The sequence below is a fragment of the Apodemus sylvaticus genome, chromosome 2, assembly GCF_947179515.1.
Source record: "Apodemus sylvaticus chromosome 2, mApoSyl1.1, whole genome shotgun sequence".
In the NCBI taxonomy this organism is placed as follows: Eukaryota; Metazoa; Chordata; class Mammalia; order Rodentia; family Muridae; genus Apodemus; species Apodemus sylvaticus.
In genome coordinates, this window is record NC_067473.1 from 122,626,250 (window position 1) to 122,649,314 (window position 23,065).

The following is a 23,065-nucleotide window of genomic DNA, read 5'->3' on the forward strand; positions in this document are numbered from 1 at the left end:
GTTATATGACTACCTTCACTGTCACTCTTTTTATTCTGCAGATTGGGAAACCGAGGCTTAGAATAGAGCAGGAAGGGCCACCAGCTATGGGTGCCCCTGGGCTAGCCTTATCCTGTGGCCCTGTGCCATGCTGTGTGTACAGCTGCGCACACAGGGCCCCCTGACCTGACACAGGGCTCTAATGTGCGTGGTTATCTTTCTGTATTCTTTGATGGCATGAATGGATGGTGATTACCTCTCAACTGAGCTTCAGAGACTCAAGGAGCTGCTAGGAGAAGACAGCAAGTGTCAGACCCTCCAACCAGAGTGGGGTCCAAGCAAGGAGGTGCCTAAGGGGACCCCGAACTGTGTCAGGGGCTTAGAAGGCCTCCTGATGTCTGATACCAGCTGGCGCCAGAGAGTAAGACCCTGCTTGCTAGAATCCATGTGTTTAGCCTGGAGTCAGCTGGACTGAAAAATGGACACTAAATAGCAAGTCCTGGTTCACAGCCTGAGAGTGGGACCCTGGCTTTCCTTGCACGTTCCACACTTGCCTAGTTAGCCCCTGTGTCATATCCTCAGCTGTATGATTCTGTATAAGAAAGCCTTATTTTTTTTCCTGCTACAAAACCATTCTGTAACTGTCCATTTTCTATACTCTAATGGTGAAGCCTGTTTTCCCAGTATTGCATCCTGTGCAATACTGTCTTCCCAATTCACTTATTCATCTGGGAACAGGTGCTCTGGTAGGTCAGGCTCCACACTAGGCTCTGCACTGAGGTGTAACTGAGATGTGAGTGAGTTGCTGGGTTTTTGTTTGTTTGTTTGTTTGTTTGTTGTTTTGTGCAGATTTCAAGTCAGGGAAGTGTCTGTCAGTGTGGGGAGCTTCAGACAGGCTCTCTCTCCTTTGGAAGATGAGGAACTGTCCAGGGTACACAGGCTGAATGAAATGTGATGTTTGGACATGACAATCCTGGGCCACCAGTGCTTCTGTTTTAAGCTGGTGCTTGAGAAATGAAGCCTGTTGGTTCTATGGGTTCCATGTATTTGGGGCCTGAATTCTGAGATTGTGGGGATGTAGACGGCTTCTTTGATGGGCGCTGATGGAGGGGCAAGCTCCCGCTGAAGCCTGGGGACTGGGACCGGTCTTAAGTCGTCCATGTTGTTCTGCCTCCAACAGAAAACGAGGAGATGGCCACCAAGGAGAAGCTGCAATGTCTGAAAGACTTCCACAAAGACATCCTGAAGCCTTCTCCAGGGAAGAGCCCAGGAACACGGCCTGAGGATGAGGCGGACGGGAAGCCCCCTCAGAGGGAGAAGTGGTCCAGCAAGATCGACTTTGTGCTGTCTGTGGCCGGAGGCTTCGTGGGTTTGGGCAACGTCTGGCGTTTCCCATACCTCTGCTACAAAAATGGTGGAGGTGAGTCTACGTCAAATTGAAGACCAGGGTCAGAGTGCGAGAGACCTTTTCCTAGTCATGTGTCCCTTCCCGGTCCAGGTATATCCTGCCCAACTGTACCTCAGACACAGGGTCAGCCTGCCTAAGAACAAGGTGGCATCATGCCAGCCTCAGGCTATGTCACCTTTTAAAGGACCTCCCTCATCCTCTCTGATCCCCTGGCTTGCACTGTCTGACCCATGTCCCCTCAACCTCAGATGTCCACGTTCTCCATTCCTGTATTCTGTCATCCCTGAGCTCCTCCAAGCCTTCCCTTTTACCATCTTTGATCGATTTTACTTCTTAACCTCACCCTATGTAGCCCCCAAAGCTAGTCCTGTCTCTTTCTGTAAATGACACACCAGTATCATTTGTCGTTAATGCAAAGGGGAAGGGGGACAAGGGGCATCTGTGAAGATGTTCTAGCTGTGGTGGGTTGAGTCATTGGGTTTGGGTTTGAATTGTGTGTGTGTGTGTGTGTGTGTGTGTGTGTGGTGTCTCCTCCTGCTGGGGTCTCTGAGGGAGCCCTCTCGGGTGTCCAGGTTAGGCAGCACCAGCTTTGAGACAGTTCTCGCTGGCGCAGAGGGAGACCAGAGGAGAAGAATGAAGGTGGCGACCACCTGTCACATGACTGTAAAGGCAGGCATATTCCCTGCTGCCCTGGGAAGACAGTCACTTTTTGGAGAACCCTCTCTTAGTGCCTGGTTTCTTGACCTCTCGTAGGTATCAGACCCCTTGGGAACTCTGATGAGTGTCTTAGACGCTCCCCAGAACAAAGCAGATAGCCTAGACCCAAGGTGCCCACAATTTCACACGGTTTGTTCACCCGCTGCAGCCATTAGTGTCCAACAGGTAGGACCACCCTCTCCAGAGCCTTTGCTCTCCTCCTCCCCTGGCACCCACCACCACCTGGAGATATCCTCCTCCTGCCTTCCACCCAACCTGCTTCCCTGGCTGCCGACCCAGGCTGGCCTGTGGCAGATGGGTGAAGCTCCAGCAGGGAGGTAGTGCTGTACCCGGGTCTAGCAGACCTAGCAGCCTCTATTGGGAAGGATACTGGGGAGAAGGCAGACAGGTGGCAGGCATAAGCACCAGCCTGTTGGCTTGGAGAACCTGGTAGATTTACAGATTAGTGGGTGGGGTGGGTAGCAGGCCTGGAGAATCTTCAGCGGAGTCTGAGTTTGGCCTCTGTGCTAGGCATCCCTCACTCCTCTGATACCTTTGGTTGGGAGGGCTTGGGAGTGAGTGCCTCACTGGCCATGCTGTGACAGACACAGCCTCACCCTCTCTCCTCTGCTCATTGGCAGGTGCGTTCCTCATACCGTATTTTATTTTCCTCTTTGGGAGCGGCCTGCCTGTGTTTTTCCTGGAGGTCATCATAGGCCAGTACACCTCAGAAGGAGGCATCACCTGCTGGGAGAAGATCTGCCCCTTGTTCTCTGGTGAGTATGTGGCTGGGGTCACCAGGGTCTGTATGCATTGGGACTGCCAGGTCTTTTTGAGTGGGTTTTTTTATCTTGTGGGTTTATCAGATCTCATGTGTATCAGTGCCTGATCCAGGGCAGCTCATGTTGTCACTGACACTGAGGACCAAGGGGAAAGGAGATACAGCAGGTTCCTGACTGTTTAGAAAGTCCCCTTGGGGCTACCTCTGTGGGTGTTTGCATGAGAGAACTGGCTTCTGTCTTAGAGGGAAGGAGTCTGGAGACCTGGCTGGGCTCAGGCCTTCTTTCCTCCTCTCCTTTAGGGAAGTTATTGAGCCTCAATTTCGTCTAGAAAACATTAGTCTCACTCTATAGAGCTACTGCGAAGACAGAATGGCTGCAGATCTACCCATTCATGTTTCCATGTATTCATCTTTTCATCTATATTTCTATCCATCTACCATGCATCTGTCCATCTATATTTCCATCCATCCATCCATCCATCTATCCATCCACCCATCCATCCATCCATCCACCCATCCACCCATCCATCCACCCATCCATCCTTCCATTATCTCTGTTCATCTACTCATCTTTCCATATTCCTATCTATCCAAGTTTCCATTCATTCATCCATTCATTCATTCCCATTTCTATCCATCTATTTATACATCAGCCCATCTATTTTTCCATCTATCTATCCATGAATATTTCCATCCAGCCATCCAACTGCACAGTCAGTGTTCTGTCCCCACTTCTTCATCCTGTGACTCCTCCAGCTGCCATTTCTTTAACCAGTCACTCGTCCCTTTATCCAGTTGCTCCTTCATCCTGTGACTCTCTCCTGCTTACTGTTAAGAAGACCCCTTTGTCCCACAGACTGGGCACACCAGTGCCTCCCGGTTGAAAGTACCTCCTTTGTGACTGGTGTCCATTTGCTCGTCCCATCCACAGGCATTGGCTACGCGTCCATCGTCATCGTGTCCCTCCTGAACGTGTACTACATTGTCATCCTGGCCTGGGCCACGTACTACCTATTCCACTCTTTCCAGAAGGATCTTCCCTGGGCTCACTGCAACCATAGCTGGAACACACCACAGTGCATGGAGGACACCCTGCGTAGGAACGAGAGTCACTGGGTCTCCCTTAGCGCCGTCAACTTCACCTCGCCTGTCATCGAGTTCTGGGAGTAAGGCTACATTGTGGGAGGGAGGAGTGGCATGGGCAGGTCTAGAGGGGACAGTATCTTCCTCTGTGGTTGTGACAGACCCTGTCTCTGGAGGGAAGGAGGACACACCTGGAAAAAACTCCATGCCTTTGTCTTATACAAGCTGGAGTTGAATCCCAGTTTACCACTGAACAGCTATTTGATTTTTGTAGGGAAGTCACTGTACTTCACCTTTGAGCCTCAGTTTCTTTAACTGTCAGATTAGGAAAATGTATCATTCTTATTCCATGGGATTCCTGTTGAGAGATGTGCAGGTGTTTGAAAATTATAGTTTTCTTAATGTGTTTTGAGAAAAACATTCTTTATCACACAGAGAAAAATGCATTTATGTAGTTATTCAGATGAAAAGATGAGTTGATAGCAAAAAATATGTATTAGTTACGTCTTAGAGTGCAACAACCATCTCCAAACATGGCGGTTTTAACCAAGTACTATTTGCTGAGCTCATGACTAGTTGCTGGCAGTTTGGGCTGTGCTCAGTTTGGTTGCTCTGCTCTTGATGTGTCTTGTGGATAGTTCTTTTGTGGCGAGGGTGGCCTTGAAAGGGAGCGAACGTTAGGAGTGAATGGCTTGTGTAATCTCATCGCTTGGTCTTCCCCCTTTGAGGTTACTCATGAGCAGCAGATGGGCAAGTCCCAGCATGTAGACAGTCTCCTCGTGTTAATGGCATTTGGGTAACTCTCATGAACTTGCATTTCGGGACACCCTAACAGTTCATGGAAGTTGATTAGAAACCCTTGAGTACATCACTTTCCCTATAAGCATGTGCTCTTAACTCGGGGTGCTCAGTCAGGGGTAACCTCTCACCTCTGGAAATGACTGGGATCAGGCCTCATGTATAGGCCTCAGGAGAGAGGAAGGTCTGCCCCAGACTACCACAAGATGAGAATCTCTCTCCTTGGCTTCCAGGAAGCAAAGCCAGAGCCCATCAAGCCGGAGCTGTGCTGGGACTCCTACAAGGATGGATCAGCTGTTCTCGTTTGCAGGAGGTCTTATTTGGGTGGCCTATGCCATGCCTGGGCCTTTTGTACTACATTCCCAGGCAGGGCCCTGGGCTTTGGGGACTTTGGGTCTCCTGATGTGTATATTTTCTGCTAGTAAACAAAGGGAATGTTAAAAGCATGTTCCCCAACCCTGTTCCCCACCCTTCAGATAGTTGAGTTTTTGAACAAAGGAATGTTGGCATTTCAGTCTTCCCTTGAAGGGGCCCAAGGCCACGAGCCCTGGCCTTTCTCTACTGTTCTTGGCATGGCTTGGACACCGGGGCTGCCCCTCCCAGGACTCTGGCACCTAGCCAGCTTCTGAGGTATCTACTGAACCTCATTACCTTCTGAGTTTGAACTTGTGTTCTGTCACTTCTGTCTTGGGCAGAGGTGCTCTCTTCTCTGGGCCTCAGTGTCCTTTACCTGGGATGGTCACAGTAGGGACCATCCTGCAGTCCTCGCTGCATGCATCCCTACGTGGCCACCCTGAAAATCTGCTCCTACACTTCAGAGTATTGTTTATGCCATGTCGTCATTGTGGTTAAATATCCTTTCTGGGGTATTTAGAACCTGCATGTAACCCTCAAATGCCCACAGGGTCTGGTGACAAGGGAGTCACATTCTTTTTGCCTTTGTCTGGTAGTTGTCGTTATGACATGAAGGTCTTGGAAGACCTTTGCTCTGTGTTCTGCTCGCACCCCGAGTCCACTCTAGCACCCCCATGTTCTAGAAGCCCCATGGCTTTCGTTCCTCATCAGGAAAACAGAGACAAAATCACTTCAGGAAAACCCCTCCTCTTCCTCCTCTTCTTCATTTAATTTATTTTAGGAGGGCTGGAGTAAGTGCATCAGGACATGCATGACAGTCAAAGGACAACGAATATCGACTCTGACCTCTCCTTACACTTTTACATGAGTTTCGGGGACTGAACTCAGGTTGTTAGATTTAGAGGCAAGTGCTTTTCCCAATCAGCCCTCTGGCTAGCACCTGAGCTTTCTCAAGTCGGTGAAAGAGCAAGGCATTGTGGGAAAACTCTCATGTTTCATGTGCAGTTCACTGGCCCTCCATCATGCGTGCAGAATCCAGCCACCCCCCCTACCCCCAGCACACCCTTGATGGACCCTGTATTGCAGGTAAAGGACACTCGTTGGCTTCTTGCTTGATCTCTACCTTGTCCTTGAAACTCTTGTGCATCCCTACTAAAGAGCCTCCCCTCTCCCTCATGTTGTGATCTCGTCCTGTTGGAGAGGAAGATGAGGCAGCTCTGCTCACTGAGCCGGCCCAGGTTCAGGCAGTCTTCCTTTGTTTCTCTTGCAGATCTTAAGGTCTGGGAGCCAAAGGTGATGGGGCTTGGTGGGAGCAGAGTCCATCCCCTTCCCCAGTTTCTAATCACTGCATGACTCTGTCAGCCACCCTGCTGCCCCTCCTGTCTGCTGGTTACCAAGGAGGCAGAAGACCTCAGAGGGGAACTCCGCTCCCCAGTGTGGCTTAAGTGTAGCTCTCACACATCCCAGCCCTCTGATGTCAGGGCAGTTGGAATGCCAAACTGCCCCTTGTATGCTCTAGGAGCCAGAGTTAGCTCAGCCCTAACACTCACATCTGCTCTCTGGCACTAAGGAACCTGGATACGTTTTGGGTTTAGGGTTCTGGGGAGCCAGTAGGGACACAGGTCCACTGTTAGTGAACCTTTTGCTTATGTTCCACCCCTCCTCCCACACCCGTGATACAGGGCAGGCCCTGGAGCTGAGGCCGTGGCCACAGGTCATGTGGTGCTTTGCCGCCTGTGTGCACGCACATCTGCATTTCTTCAGTCTCTGGTCAGGTGTGGACTCCTGTATCAGGAGTCTGTGTCATAGACTGACCCTGTCACACTTACCCTGTCTGTAAAGCCAGGAACCTTCTTAGCCTCAGCAGCTCTGATTCCCACGAGAAGCCAGGAGGCTCCAGAGACTGACATTTTATGTTGACATTAGGGTATGTTTAGTGGCTGCGTGATGGGGTCACAGAGCTTCTGCCCCTATGGCCCCGTTCCACACTGGTCCTCACCCTCTGAGGTCACCTTTGTCTCTAAACCTCCTGTTTCCCTCACAGGCCTTAGAGGACAGGCGGGGCCAGGTCTGGCCAAAAGCCCTTCAGCAGGCTGGAGCCAGGCCTTCCTTCGAGGCTCCTGCAGAACCCCCTGGGAGCCCAGCATGGATCATTAGATTCTATTAGAATCAAAGAAATGAGTCATATTTGCAAACAAGCCCTGCTCAGCCAATCTTCCTCCGTAGCTGTCAGGAGGAGGAGGTGGTGCAGGAAGGGCCGTGTGGGGGCCCCATGCTCAGGCAGGCGGCCCTTTTATAATTGTTCCCTCTGCCAGTCTCCAGGGGACTGCTGCAGCCAATAAACGGCTGGCCTGCAGTCAAAAGGAAACGATTTGGCCCACTCTGAGGGCGAATTTACATCTCCAAGTGCTGACTGGACGGCAGCAGGGCAGCCGGCTGCAAACACGCGCGTCCAGGCCAGCCACTCTTTTTTAGTTCCCGTCCTGGCAAGATGCAGCCCTTTTTTTTTCTTGGAAAAGATCTGCAGCTTACCTCTGGAAGATAGTGAGAAGCCCAAGGCTGGGAGCCCTGGCCTGGCCACACTGATGTGTCTCAGGGGACATCAGAAAGAAAGGAATCAGCTCCAGGCTTGATGACTGCCTAGGGTCAATGGGTGACTGAGCCTCAGTTTCCCCAGCTACCAAATGGCTCTAATGGATTCCCTCACCTAACATCAGGTGAGCTCCTTCATGTGCTCGGTGCTGTGGTTGGAACAGATGTAGGTCCTGTATACACAGACCTAGCTTGCTAGTAGGCAGACACGTTATCCAGTCAGAAAGTACAATCATAAAAGGAAAGCAAGAACTAGTGCTGGCGAGGGAGAGGGCTGGGGTGCTCTTGATGGAGGGTTCCCTGGGGAGTGGTGCATCAGTGACAGCCTTGGAAAGAGGCTGTCTGTGAATGGTGGGATTGTGCAGCTGAGGTAACCCACAAGTTCCACAGTTGGGGACCACACACCACCCCTGAGGGAGAAGCCAGGGGGCGGGTGAGGGAGAGAGGTAGACAGCTGTCCACCCACTGTGTCTGACTTCCTGTGTTTGCTCTCCTAGCCTTCTTGTTAGGTACTGTCCACATTCTTTCAAGCATGTAGCTTTGAGGGGACGGTGACAGGCTGGTGAGGATGGAAGTGGGAAGACGTGGAGCCAAGGAGGGATCTGAGCTGGCATTGCAGATACCATGGGGTCCTTCTGACAAGTGTGGAAGATAGTATAGCAGGGAGGCTTGGAAGAACTTACTATAGTGGCGTGGGAGCGCGGTAGGGCCTGAGCAGGGTGTTGTGGGAGGATGTAGCAGGCACCCAGGAGTGCCCTGGGGCAGCATTCCCTCATGCACAGCACCGCGGTTTCCTGAGCACTGTGCTCAAAGCTGTGAGAAGGCAGGTCCAGGGGACCCATGAGTCCTCCTTAGAGGGAGCAATTCAGAGAGGACTAGGAGAGGGTCCCTGCTGGGACTCAGGTGACTGGCTGCTCTCCTGCTCCGACCTGCCTGGGGCTTTGTTAGAACATGACGGGACATTGTGTGGCCCTGGTATGCTAGGTGAGACCTGATGACAGACCTGTATTATTTCAGTATTGCCTAATTTTAGGGAGAAGCAAGAGGATCAACCATTTAAGGACACCCTGGGCTACATGAGACCCTGTCTCAAAACAAACAAACAAGCCTACAAAAAAAAAACCACCACCACCAAACCTTTTAAATATGTCTGTAAAGATATATCGCAAACACACAGCAAAGAGCTGCAGTTATTGCTGAGTCGCTGTCCCCAGGTGATGCTCACGGGCTGGTATGCATGCAGTTTCTATCACAACGCCTGTCCTGGGCAGATGTCCCCTGCTCTGCTGGCTCACTCTGTCCCCCAGGGTGTTAGACTGCTTTATCAGCACATCAAGCACCTGACACTGGTCTGTTGGCTGTGTGGCATTCCAGTGTGCCTGCCCCAAAGCTTACTGTACCCTACAGAGGGACACTTTGGTGCCTGCTTTGTCTAGGAGCCCCCATGCTGGAAGGATAATAGGAGGTGGTCTTGGAAATGGAGCTGTTGAGTCAGGGAAATCTACCTTAGAATGTCACTCGATGCCATCATGACACCCTATAAGGACTGTCCCCAGCAGCAGAGGAACAAAGGACTCATATGCTTGTCCTAGCTGCCCAGAGCTACTCTTCTCGATGGGGCCCTGCAGCAGCGGGCACCGTTGGGTAGCCAGCTTGCCTAACAGGGCGGTGAGAATGCATAGTAAGGCAGTTGTGTCCTGGATAGGGCTGTCAGAACCAGGAAGATCTGGCTTTGGAATTTTGAGCTTCTTGAAGGATTGCCCCCAAAGAACAGAGACATGGTTTCACAGTCAAACATCAGCCGAGTAGATGGCTGTCAGCACATTGTCCCTGGAGTGGTCGGAGCCAGTGGGAAGAAAGGCAGGCTTCAGCAAGTCAGCTGGAGCCTCAGCGGTGGAGGGCACTCCCGTGGGGGCAGGCCAGGGAGAGGGCTGTATGTGACGGTGTGGAGTAGGGCGACATTTTTCTCCCCTGATGTGGCCCATTCACAGGAGCATGGGCTGTTTCTCCCCGTGCTTTGAGCTTTTGTGGCTGGCACCCAAGTGCTAAATGTTAAATGGGAAGGGCTTTTTGTTCTGTGGTGCTGCCAGGTCTTGGCTTGGCAGGGGCCCAACTGGACGTGATTGACCGTTAGCCCGCTTTGTGAAGTTACCCCATGATGCTGTCGTGAGGCACCAGATGATCCCAGCTTGTAGTGGAGACTGGAGGTCCCTGTATTACTTAAAATTGTATTTAATTATATTTTATGTCTATAGGTGTTTTTCTTGTGTGTGTGTGTGTGTGTGAGAGAGAGAGAGAGAGAGAGAGAGAGAGAGAGAGAGAGAGAGACAGACAGACAGACAGAGAGACAGAGAGACAGAGTCACTTGTTTGCTTGATGCCCCTAGAAGCCAGAAGAGGGACCCATTTCTCTTGGAACTGGAGCTACACATGATTCCTACCTACCCTGTGGGTGCTAGGAATCAAACCCAGATCCTCTGGAAGAGCTAGTCTCCTAGCTCCTGGAGGGCCTTTAAAAGCCGGTGCTACTTTCTTTTAAAATCAAACCCTGTTGCCAACCCAGTTGAGGGAGCTATGGCTTTGGAATCAGGCAGGCCTGGAGTCTTGGTGGCCTTGCAGTGTGGGCAAGCCTTGGTTTTCCCATCTGTGAAATGGGGTTGGTGAACTCTGCCCCTTGGAATGAATGAGATAATGGCACATAGTCAGGCTCTGCAGGCTTCTGTTTCTTGTGTGAGACTCACACACTATTCTAGCTACACAGTGAGGGGCACTGATGTCACCGTAAGAGCAGGATAAAGATGGAGGAAAGTTGCCTCTCCTTTCGGCTTGGGGCTACAGCATGCATCCATCCAGTAGTGTGAGGCGTGGTGGGTGTTTGTCAAGTCCCACTCTGTTCCAAGTGTCATCCTAGGTCTCGAGAACAACTGTAGGCCACACGTGTTTGTTTGAAGGCCCTTTGAGAGGGCTGTGTGTGACGGTGTGGAGTAGGGTTACATTTTTCTCCCCTGATGTGGCCCATTCACAGGAGCATGGGCTGTTTCTCCTCATGCTTTGAGCTTTTGTGGCTGGCACCCAAGTGCTGAACGTTAAATGGGAAGGGCTTTTTGTAAACAGGGCCCATTTGAGAGGGCCTTGGATTTATTCGCCATTCCATGTGGAGGCTGCCTTGCTCAGGGCAGCCTTGCAGTCTTTACTCCTGTGGAGGGCGGCCAGGGACCCGGAGCTGGAAGGCAGTAGTCTTTGTCTGGCACTCCTGGAGTGTGGAGACTCTGTATCCTGTCAGCCGTGGGTGGTGTGTAACTTGAAGACCAGTGTCCAGGGACGAGGCCTCAAGCTCAGCAGGGGCACGGCAAAGCACCGGGTACTTGGGCGGCAGGTTTCATAGCCATTTTGGCTGTAAGTTCCCCATGCTGCTTCCTATGACTCCTTCCCTACAGGGAGGCCCAGTGAAGCAGGGGCGGGTGTGTGTGTGTAAACAGCAGACTAGCAAAGATGGCCGGAGGTCAGCACCTAAGTCCAGTTTCTGACTGCACAGCCCCCAGCTCGCTGTGTGATCCTGAGCATGGTTGGAGGCCTCTTCTGGGAACTGTATGAAAATCCATGGACCTGCCCCTTCTTGGGAGCAGGGTTTTGTGTACGCATCTGCTTCTCTGTGTGTAAACTAACATCCTGAAGCATGTGATCAGGTGTGCCAGGGGCCAGCCGCCTCCAGACCTTGGTGCGGTATCAGACTTTTTGCTCTGGTGTTTTCCTCATAAGTCACTTCAGCAAGAGGGTACTTGGGTACCCTGTGCCCATACAGGGCCCACTTTGCCTTTCTGAGGGTTATACTCTGGGAAATTTTTAGATTATATGCAGAATATTTTTGTTGTTGTTGTTGATTTGGTTTGTTCTTTTAAGAAGGGATCTGACAATGTAGCCCTGGGTGACCTGGAACTTATGATCCTCCTGCCTCAGCTTGAGAGAATGGTGCATACCACTATTCCCCCCCCCCCCTGCTAACAATCATAGTTATATCAAGGAAGCTAGCCCAGAGGGTGCTGGGAAGGGGGTCACGCCCACTTTACATACAGAGAGAGGCCTGGGTTGCTTAGGTCACTTGCCCAAGGTTGGCAGTCGGAGAGGGGCTGAGACTGGAACCCAGCGTTTGCCCAACAGTCAAAAATTGAAGGTTATAGTCGCAACTGTGGGTCATGCAGATGACCAGTCCTCATTTAAAAGTGTGTGTGTGTGTGTGTGAGAGAGAGAGAGAAAGAGAGAGAGAGAGAGCTCAGCCTTGGCAGCAACTAAAATCAGTCTCCATTTTACAGATGAGGAAACAGAGGCTTGGGGACTTGACTTGCTCATGGCCAGGTCGGATTGAGCCTGAGATCACCTATTAAGGATACTGCCTTTCTTTTTTTTTTCTTTTATCTTTCTTTTATTTTTTGAGACAAAGTCACACTCTGTAGTCCAGGCTGGCCTGGAATTTACTATGTAGCCCAGGCGTGCCTCAAATTCGAGGCAGTCCTGCCTGCCTTAACCTCCCCAGTGTTGGAATGAAAATGAGCATTGTGCATTTCATTTGGTCATGGTGCCAGAAACAGAACCCAGGGTTTTGCCCATGCTGGCTTAGCTGCCAAGTGGACCCCAACCCCTGACCTCTTGTTCTCTTTCCCTTAAAGGCGCAATGTGCTCAGCCTGTCCTCCGGAATCGACGACCCAGGCAGTCTGAAGTGGGACCTCGCGCTCTGCCTCCTCTTAGTCTGGCTCGTCTGTTTTTTCTGCATCTGGAAGGGTGTTCGGTCCACAGGCAAGGTGAGTGGACTCCCGTGCCCTGCCTCGGGGACAGCCCCACTGTGACCAGCCTTCTCCTGACCGTTGAAGTACCTTTCAGTGAGTGCTGCCCTAGAAGGAGGCTCCTTGTCAGGACACAGGTGTGCTCTGGCAAGAACCCCTCACGGCCCCCTGTGGCGTTGTCTCTCACTGGGTAAGGACCCTGGGTGTCCACCACCCACTGGTCAGGACCTAGTGACCTCATCACTGGCAGGCAGCCAGGTGTCCCCACTGAGCTTCTGTCACCAGTCACCATCCTCTTTCCTGATGCACACTGTTGGTGTGGTGAGCTAGGCCAGCCGAGCCAGAGGCCAGCGGCAGCCCTACTGCTGGCTTTGATGATCAGCCTGGGGTGGACCCTAACTTTGCAAAGTGATCTGACAGCACCCAGAGTTTAGGAGAGATGCTGAAGCAGGACCACCCAGCTGCCCTGTATCACTGACCCAGACCCCACCCCCATACTGAACCCCAGGGAAGCCAGCTAGACCTGGACCACTCCCTGCTAACATCCTCCATAGGACAAACAGAAAGAGGCAATGTAATGTTGTCTATTCCCTTAGGGACCCTGCCCACTGTGCTTCCTACTGCCCCACAGTCCTGGGAGTATGCATGCTACTCTTCTGTAAACGCTGAGGAAGCCGAGGCTCGTAAGACCTCAGGCGGCTTGTCTGAGAGCCGCCCCTCCCCTGAGCTGCCCCCTCGGCTGTGGAAGAGTGAACTTGAGGGTTGAGATGAGACTTATCAAGACTCAGGTCTGCAGACCAACGGCCCTGCCCGTCACTCCAGAAGAAGCAGCAATTGCCTTCTGCCCTCTGCCTCATTTTCCCACAAAAAGCTAGTCTGCCCGGGAGTGTCTGGAGAACAGTGGTGCTACGCATGCTGGAGAGAGTCGGTCCTGTTCAGTTGTGATGTCCTTTGAGCTTCTCGTGTGTAGGTCCCGTTGTAGAAACAGAGTCAAGGCTTCCACAGTGGTCAGCGTGTGTGACTGGCTGGGAAGAGCGAGGCTGCGGAAAGAGGAGCATAGGACAGGTGTGCCATTTATAGGGTGGCTGGGCAAAAGTGACTGTGGTGACTGAGCCAATAGGGGTAGGGGGTAGAGAGCTGAGTATCGGAAGGCAGTTGCAGGCAGAGGCACGGACTGGCCAGGATGTAGGGAGCCCTTCAGTCTTATGGAGTAAGCTGATATCCACAAGGCACAGTCAGCAATGGTTGAGACACAGCACACTACAAAGGGGACAGAGCCAAGGCCAAACAGGGGGTGCCAGGGTGTAGCTGTGGCTACCATGAAAACATGACACCCCCACCTACCCTGAGCTACACCGTGCTTGCTGGGCACGTGTGGTTCCTAGAACAATAGCGGCCCTGATGGGTCAGAGAAGCCAAGACAAACAGCTCTGTGGACTTCCTCCAGCTCAGTGCTGAGAGGCCTCCAGAGGCCGTGCGCCTGCCCGCCTACCCCATCCAGAGGCCCACCCACACTGGCTGACTTCAGCTCCCAGCCCTGGCCGCACACCAGACTCCCAGCCCTGGGGGCTGAGCCTTCATCCTGGCCAAGTTTGTTTCCGTGGCTACCTTAGTCGAGGAGACGGGAGGGTGGTGGATGGACGAACCAAGTTCAGGTGCTTGGCTTTTCTTTCCTGGCCCTTCCAACTTTGCAAGGGTCTGAAACAGGCCCCAGAATGAATGTCATTTTCACTTATTCGACAAGCCAAGAATCTTCGAGTGGCACCTCCATGCTGGTGGCAGCTCATTTAATCCTCCCGAAGTTCTCTGAGCCTGTACAATTGAAACTGTGGTTCAGAGAGCTTAATTAACTTTCCCAATGCCACACAGCTTGTCGGTGGCCAAACTGGTTTTCAAACTCAGGCAATCCCCTTCTCCTGCCTCTCGGTCTTATCCTTGTGCTGGCAGGCAGGTGCAGGGAGGCAGAAGCCTGTCATGTCCCTGCTCACGCTCACAAGGAGACAGACGGCCAGCACTCACCCTGGAAGGGCCAGGACATGTGTGTGGCTGGGTCTGTGGTCACACTCCAGGAACAGGCAGAATGGGGCAGACAGGGCTAGTTCTGGGTTTGGACTCAGCTCTGCCCATTATAAATGGAATAACTTTACAAATCCCTCTAACCTGCTCAGCCTCAGTTTCCCCTGGTACACTTACATTGGTAAGTGATCGAATGAACTTGCTGGCCAGGCCATCTGCTCCCAAGGAAAACTGAGTTCTAGCTCCCTCTTGCAACCCACCAACCTCCAGAGGACCGGGGATGAGGTGCCCCCTAAGCCTCCATTTTCCACAAGGCTTCTGGCCCTGTTATGAAGGATCAGCACCAGGAGTGGAAAAATACCACGTCCCACAGCAAGGCCTACTGGGCCACTGTCAGGGGCCCAAGGTGGCGCCTGGCACCAGCCTCTCCCTAGAGGATCCCGAGGGACAGTCACGGAAAAGTTGAGAGAACGGCTCTCAGGCTCATCCAAGGAGTAGCAAAGGCTACAAAACAAGGCTAGCTTTTTTTAGCGAGAGGGCTGGGGCAGCGTGATAGGGGGTGGCAGCAACAGTCACACTCCCAAAGATAGGGGAGCCCTCAAAGTACTTGGCCTAGATCAAATCCCACCTCTGACACCTCCTTCTAACTGGGGACTCCAGGCCGGTGACATGGCTGGTATGGCCTGTTTGCTCACAAGGGAAGGGACACGTTGTAAAAGCTCATACGGGTAAGGTGAGTATTAAGTAAGTTCACGGCTCCATGCCGTGCAAGCAATCACACAGTAGGCTTATTAAAGAGGCAAGCCAGGGAGCCCTCCCCACCCCAATGAGCCCACCAGTGCTTCTGGCCATAATCCACTTACTTTGAAGTGTTTGTAGTCCTCTGGGGAACCCTGTGGCGCTCCTGTCTGTGGCCATTGTTTACCAGCTTGGGTGTGGCTTTGCAGGGCCTCAGAGAGGGGACCTGACCAGGGATGCCTGCCTAGCCACAGGAAGGGAGGGGACAGGAGGATTTTCTTTCTTTTATACTTTTAGTGCTTCCTGATTGGCCTTTGTCCCGGGTGTCTGTCCGTCCATCATGGGAAAAGAAGGGAGGGTGTCCGGAGACACGGAGGCCTAGAGGACAGAAGGCATCCAGGGGAGGGGTGGCAGGTGGGAGAGGGCCCTCCTTTAGACTTGCCACCACCGTTGGGGCTGTTAAGTGTTTCCAAATACTCCCTGAAGACCTTGGTAGAGGGTGAGGTCAGAGTCCCCCTCGAAGCGGCCACAGTTGTCATCCGGGAGGCAGGACAGATGAGCACTGAACTCCAGCTGACCTTCTGGGCCAATCCATCTCCTTATCTTAGCCTCAGAGCTGGGAACCTGTGCCTGTCCAGTCCACGTCTCTTCCCTAAAAGTGGACACCTAGTCTACAGAAAGAAGGGCGGTGGTTCTAGCTGCTAGGTGCTCTGCTTGAGTTCCTCCCCAAGGGGCTTGACCTCCTAGAAAGTATGGCCTCCCTCAGGCCTTCTACCCATCCTAAAGGCCAACTTCCCTGCAGTGGTGTGGCCAAATAGCTCACAGGACCAGGCGGAGGGCATTATTACCCATCTCTTCCTCATCCCAACCCTGGCCTGCTGGGACACACCGTGTGACCCCGTGGGTCTCCTGTAACTTCCCATTCTGGGCATGACCTTAGGGAAGTTCTTGTCCACCTTTCTCATGTCACTATCAACAGGCTGCGTGTCTTGACAATCATTTGCTATTGTCTGACTATGCAAATCCTCTCCCGTCCCATGATAAGGACCGCTGTGACACTTGTCCTCATTTCATAAGAGAGGAAACCCAGAGAGAGTGGCCAACATGGCCTGTGTCTCTCAGCAAGAGAACACCCAGAGTTGGAGCTGGCCCCTTGTCTCACTATGTGCCCCAGGCAGGCCTTGAACACATCTGCCTCAGCCTCCTGGGTGCTGGGATTACAGATGTGCACCCACACTTGCTTCTGTCTGTTTTTTTGGTTTTTTTTTTTTTAATGTGTGGATATTTTGCCTAAATATATGTGTGTTCTTGGTAGCGGAGGTGACCAGAAGAGGGTGTCAGGTCCTTTGTAACTGAAATTTCAGATTGTTCTGAGCTGCTGTGTGGATGCTATCGTGGGTCCTTTGCAGAAGCAGCTAGTTGTCTTAGCCACTGTGTCATCTCTCCAGCCCTTTCTTTACCCCCGTGCTGTACTGACAGTTGTCATGCCAGCCGGTATGTGCTGAGTGCCATGTGACAGCCCAGGTGACTGTGGACTGAGCTGTTACCTCCACCCTGATGGCTGCTTCAGTTTGTATGTTGTCTGTATGAGATGATGGTTGTCTGTAAGAGATGATGAGTGCATCATCTCTTCAAACGGTGGATTCGCTTTCCGTTCTTGCCTGCTTTTTAAAATTCTGAGCCTGAATGAGCTGTATAAATTATCCATAGGAATTTTTTTTAATCTATAAGATATACTCTTATGTCACATTTAGGTAAGGTGGCAGAGGCTCAGGGGTCGAGCAGCACACAGAAAATTGTACCAGTGTGTCTCTAGGGTCCTTGCTGCATCCAGGGCAACCTCCTGCCTCTGAGAGAGGATACTCACCAGTCCACCCCACTCCTTGCCCAACAGGTTGTCTACTTCACTGCTACTTTCCCGTTTGCCATGCTTCTGGTGCTGCTGGTCCGTGGACTGACCCTGCCAGGTGCTGGTGAAGGCATCAAATTCTACCTGTACCCTGACATCAGCCGCCTTGAGGACCCACAGGTACAGCAGGGTGGGGTACCTGATCCCAAGGCCCTGTATAAACCAGTGATGTGCAGGGTGCAGGTAGCAGTGTTTCCTCTGGCTCTTCGATGCCTGTGTGTAGCCAAACATCCCTGCCTGGTACTTCTCTACTGGGCCAGTAGTGTCCGCAGTCCTTCCAAGCTGCAGAGTCTGTCTCAGGCAAGCACTCCTTGCTAAGGCAAGGGTTCCTGTTCCAGCCACATCAGGACCAGAGACTCAGTGTTCAGGATGCCATCCTCAGATAGGATCAATGGTGCTCTGAAGATTAAGGGGGTCATATTGTAAGCCCCCCTGTCTCAGCACATAGCTGTGTCAGAGTTGGTGAACTCCCTGGAGGCTTTTTGTGTGCCCTTGAGACCTTTGTCCCAGGCTCCCAAGCCCTGGGGAAGCAATTGGAAATTGGAGCAGAGCAGGGTTGGTGGCCAGCCTGAGGTGTGAGCTGGGACGTGGGCTTGCCACCTGTCGGAGCTTCAAGCTGTAGCGCCCAGAGAAATAAAGAATGCCCGTATTCTAACTTAGGTCCCAGACTAAAGCCATCACAGTCGTCAAAGCAGCCTGGATGTGCCTGATGTCGACTACAGTGACATAGGAATAGACTCAGAGAAAAGACCGTTCTTTACTGAGTGTGGAAAGTTGTTCAGAGGGGCAGGGTAGGCTAGGGGGCCCGTTCTGTAGATAAGATAAGCAAGGTTTCAGGAGTGGTACCCGTCACTCCAGTGTTAGAGGCCTTAACGGATGTAGTAAGATGAGGGTCTTCCTCTGGGGTTCTAGATCTGCCCTCTGGCGTTCATCAGCAATGGATCCGTGCAGACATTACCATGGTTGGTCAAAAGTCCTCTCTTCTCACCCCCGGCAACCGCCCTAATGCTCCTCCCCTCTTCAGGTGTGGATCGACGCTGGAACGCAGATCTTCTTTTCCTATGCTATCTGCCTGGGGGCCATGACCTCACTCGGAAGCTATAACAAGTACAAGTATAACTCGTACAGGCAAGTGTCGCGCTGGCGGGCCCGGTGGACGTTAGAAATGATGATTAAAGAAAAAAAAAAGAGAAGTAGGGAGCGTGGCTTCCTTGTGTTGTGATTAACTTACCCCCTGACGTGTGTGTAACTTAGGGACTGTATGCTGCTGGGATGCCTGAACAGTGGTACCAGTTTTGTGTCTGGCTTCGCAATTTTTTCCATCCTGGGCTTCATGGCACAAGAGCAAGGGGTGGACATTGCTGATGTGGCTGAGTCAGGTACGGTGGTGTCGGTGGCAGTGGTGGTGGGCACTGCCACCTAGTGTGTAAGATGAGTACTGCAGGCATGGAGCCAGACCCCAGGGGGATGGAGGGAGCCTGGCTTTTACATAGACATCCCCTCTCCCCCTCCCCCAAGATGTGCTCCCATACCTGAGTACAAAGGCTACATTAAAGGTCCTCAGTGCACTCTGGCCCACTGAAGGTGGGAGGAGCAAGGGCGGTTGAGATGGGACTTGGTGGCTGTTTTAGTTGTGGTCTTCCAGTCCCCAACACGTGCCCAGCGACCGCTGGCTTTAGCCATAGACGTTGCTTTTCTAATTAAGGCCCAGGTCAGCCACAGCTAGCACACCATCACCAGCGCCACTGACATCTCAGCCTTGGTTTCTGTGGTTTGCATTTGGCGCCAATGCCAAGCCAATCCACTCTTTAGTCCTTCCTATACATGTTTACCAAACTTCACCCCTCCCAGCCTCCACCACAGTCACCAGGAGCGAGAGGGCAGGGGAGAAACACCACTCAGAGGCCATGACAGAGCTGATTTGGGGGGGTAGGATATGAGGATTGTTGCCTTTGGGGAGTTGGGGGCCTGTTGGTCCCATGTTGCTACTCAAGATGCCAACATTCACAGAATGGGTGGCCAATCTTAGGGTCATGGGCTCTGCACAGAGTGGAGTTCTTCCTTAACAGGAAGGGGATCCAGAACCCCATCAAAGATGGTTCTAGAACATGGACTTGACTCCTACTACCTCATCATAGTATTTTAGGGGTCTGGGTTTGAGTAGCCCTGTAGTGAATGAGGTTCTGGGTGGATATCCCCAGGGGCCACCTCTGTACCCCCATTCTCTTGGAGGGTGGTCAGGTGTTATCTAACCTAATTAATCACAGCCCCTCTTGGGCTTCTAGAGGCTGCCAAGGGCCCTGGGCTGGGTCTTCCTTCAGGCCACAGGGATGAGGTGAGATGGGGCTGACTGCCCTTCATTATTCTAGGCGTTTTTTTTTTGCAGACCAGGGCAGGTACCCTAAGTCCCTGCCATTCTTTTCCCTTGATCTCCTTTATTTGAAATTTAAGGTCATGTCCAAGTTCTCTGGAACGGAGCTTTGGTATTGGAAGGTCAGAGGGTCCCTTGACACTGTGTGTCTAGATTGTCTAGATATTCACGTCTCAGCTGAGATCAAGAGCCGGTTGCTGTGGCTTGGGGCAGGCTAGGCTCTCATAGGCAGTGTATCTGGATGCTGAGTCCCCACACACTACGTGTCTGGAGAGCCATCCAATGTGGCCATCTCACTGGACCCTCTGACCTCAGGGACTGTTCATCCTTTGTCTGCTGCTGGCCATAACACAGACCTTCCTCCAGTATGAACCCCATACGTCTATTTCGCTCTGTCCCAGTTGGGTGCTCAGAAGAACTATTTGCCATCCTCAGAGGCTCCAAGGGCAGGAAAGGGCCCGAGGGAGAGCACAGGACTTCAATCACAGCCTCATGCTAGAAATCGTTTAGCGAGGGGCCCAGCACCTCTTCCAGCCCTGCTGCAAACAAAGCTGACCCGGTTAACACTCGCAAAGTGATTACAAACCTGTAACCAGGTTTCACCAAAAACACGGAGGAAACTTGTTATGGGAGAAAGATGGGGTCCACTAAAGAGATCTCTGTGCACAAGGGGTTTTTCACGACATGCATGTCGTCAGCTGGAGTGGTTTTTTTTCTTCTTCCGTCTACTTCAAAGACCTCATCCACGCTCCTTCCCCACAGTGGGAGCAGCCAGCACAGCAAGAAGGACAGTGACTCTAAGATTTTTTTTTTTTTTTTTGGCAAGCACCATAATAAAGAAAAGTTCATTTGAACAAGGGCGTTACAGACAGCCAAGGAAAACCCAGGCAAGACATGGCGTACAGTGCCGAGGGGCATCACAGCGGCCTAAGTATCCTTGGCCTCTATCCTCCCGAGTTCACTGTGTGCTTGGCCCCTCTCCTGAGGCTGGCTTGAGAAAATCTGAAGTGAAAGCAGAAAGAAGTGAATTGATTCTGTTCACAGTGCCTGGTGCGGAGGTTTGGGGGTACCCTACATTTTACATCTGTCTTGTAGTTGGCTAGTCCTGATGGCTCCTTCTTGGCGTGGACAAGGCAGGTCTAGAGCTTTGAGCTTTAGGAGGAGCCGAATGCCTTGGGTCCTAACTCGAGTCCAAGTGCGTTTCATGATGTCCCAGGTGGGAGGTGTGTGTTCTGAGCCCCCGCCTCCCAATCTTGCTCACCCAAGCAGCCCCCAGCTTGGTAAGCAGCCTTCCTCTCACAGAATCTTCTAGTATCACCTTCTGGCAACCACTGAGTGGCTGCCCCAGGTCATTGTTTCAGTAGGGCTTCTCATTTCTCAGGCTGAGCAGATGGCACTGTAAGACTTGCCCTTCCCTGCCACAGTTGGGGCTGTTGATGCTTTACTGAGCGATTTTTTTTTTTCAAAATTGGTTTGTTTTTGTGGATTCTTTTTCCCCCTCTTCTTAAGCCATTCATTCAGTTTTGATGATTGTTTAATGTTGGCTTTAAAGTCTAAAACATCTCCAGAAGTCTGGCAGGGATTTCTTCTTGATTGGTTTGTTTTGTTTCTAGTAGTTGATTTTACTTTAGTTTGTCAGCCCTCAAGTGGGCTAGGACCAGCTAGCTAATCCCCCCAGGAGTCTGTTTCTAGGGGGTATTCACCAGCAGCAGATGTTTGTGTTCAAATGACCCTGTGAGAGGCTCTCAGAGTGGGCAGAGCTCTTGCCCGCTCTGCCTCTGAGTCTGGCCAGAGCCCTTTCCTGGGGAGTGGTATCCACTTCCGAGAATCTGAACAGGATCCTGGGGCTACCTGACCCTCATATTTCAGTTCTGGGAAACTGATGCCCCACAAAACATTTAGAGGAAGTGGTGGATGAGGACTGAGGTGTGGCTGGTCTCCTGGGCCAGGCCTGGCTGGTTCTACTTACTTGCCTTGTGTGCACTTGGGCATCTGTAGGGGACAGAGGCCCCATAGGCATGTCCTTGAAGAGCCCTTTGCCCTGCTGGGCATCTAAATTCTTTTTTCTTTCCATTCAAACTGTGTTTTAGCCATTAATTAAAACAGAAATGGTTCTTTACAAAGGAGGGTTTTATGAATCGGATAACCACCACTTTCCTTCCAGCCAATGTGCCGCTTTGGTGTGTGAGGGGAGGGTCCTACTTCTCCCAAATCTCTGGCTGCCCAAGCCTAGATTCAGCCCCTCTCCCTGCCCCCTAGGATCCCGTATCCATACGGGTTTAGATTCACTAAAGGAGAGGAGGCCAGGTGCTGGGTAGGAGACAGACGCTTCCATGGGGCCCCTCCCGAGCCCCACTGGTCTCTTTCTCTGGCTCCTCCTGCATTTTGGGCTTAGGCGACCCCCCCCCTCCCTACTCAGATGTGAGCGTTCTGTGAGGCCCAGGGCTTCGAGTCTCGTGGTGCTGATGTGTGTTCTCCTGTGTCCCCTCCCCATTTCTCTCCCTTAGGTCCTGGCTTGGCCTTCATTGCCTACCCAAAAGCTGTGACCATGATGCCACTGCCCACCTTTTGGTCCATTCTGTTTTTTATTATGCTCCTCTTGCTTGGACTGGACAGCCAGGTACGTGTGCGTGGGCCTGTGGTGCTCTTGTGGGCAGCCTCACTGTGAGAAGCCATCCTTATCAAGAGCTGAGGCATGTTCAGACCCTTCCCCCTCAAGCTCCCACCTCAGAGGCTCCAACAGGGTTCCTCCAGGGCCCTGGGTTAAAAAAGCCTCAGCCCAGCAGTGGGAGGCCTATCACTCAAGACTGTTACCCTGAGCAAGGAGGTGTGAGGGTGACTGGGGCTGTGGTTAAGGTCAAACTATAAATGAGAAATAGAAGGCTGGGACCCAGAGGTACAGATGTCAGAGAATGTGTCAATCATTGCCTGGCCCACCACAGTCCCACGTATGTCCAGAAAAGATGGACCACGTTTGGCAGACTGCTTTTGGTTCAGGCCAGCATGGCCCCCTCCTCTGATAGCTATACCGTCTGTTCAGTCTGTACTTTCATTTTATTTCTTGGGTGAAATCCAAGGCTTCTTGTGTACCAAGCATGCACCCTACCCTGAGCCGTGCCCAGCCCCCTGCTAGGGTTCCGTAAGAGGCAGTTCACTACCAGGGAGTGTTGGTGACAGCCAGCCTGCTTCTAGCTCAGGAGAGGTACCATCATTTTGTGTGACACTGGTCACATCCATCTCTCTTTACTCTGAGCCTCGGTTTCCTCATCTTGGCTAATGGGTACAGTGTGTGAAGCATGAGGCTCAGTGCCAGGCAGACAGAATTAATGTGCCTGTGAGATTCATGGGGGTGTTGAAGAGGGCATAAAGAGAGAGAGAGAGAGAGAGAGAGAGAGAGAGAGAGAGAGAGAGAGAGAAGAGAGAAGTGGAGGCCAGCCATGACCACGTGGAGAGAGGGGGAGGGGAGGACAGCCCAAGAGGGGCAGAGAGGTGAGAGCCAAGAGGCAAGAGCAATGAGAGAAAGCGATGTGGGGGGGGGGGCAAGCAGCCCCTTTTATAGTGG

At 52.1% G+C, this 23,065-nt stretch overlaps 1 protein-coding gene across 4 annotated transcripts in view; it reads left to right on the plus strand.

Moving 5' to 3' along the window:
* The window catches only part of Slc6a6 (solute carrier family 6 member 6), a 74,459-nt gene that overhangs the window by 37,945 nt on the left and 13,449 nt on the right, over positions 1-23,065 (plus strand). For 3 of the 4 annotated variants that reach the window (XM_052174334.1, XM_052174335.1, XM_052174337.1), the window contains 8 exons: positions 1,160-1,399; positions 2,725-2,859; positions 3,796-4,030; positions 12,355-12,487; positions 17,118-17,252; positions 18,157-18,260; positions 18,387-18,511; positions 22,011-22,123. In XM_052174334.1, the coding sequence (XP_052030294.1) occupies positions 1,160-1,399; positions 2,725-2,859; positions 3,796-4,030; positions 12,355-12,487; positions 17,118-17,252; positions 18,157-18,260; positions 18,387-18,511; positions 22,011-22,123 (1,220 nt within the window). Of the gene's footprint in view, positions 1-1,159; positions 1,400-2,724; positions 2,860-3,795; positions 4,031-12,354; positions 12,488-17,117; positions 17,253-18,156; positions 18,261-18,386; positions 18,512-22,010; positions 22,124-23,065 lie in introns of those variants that run through there. The other variant, XM_052174338.1, reaches the window with a different exon arrangement.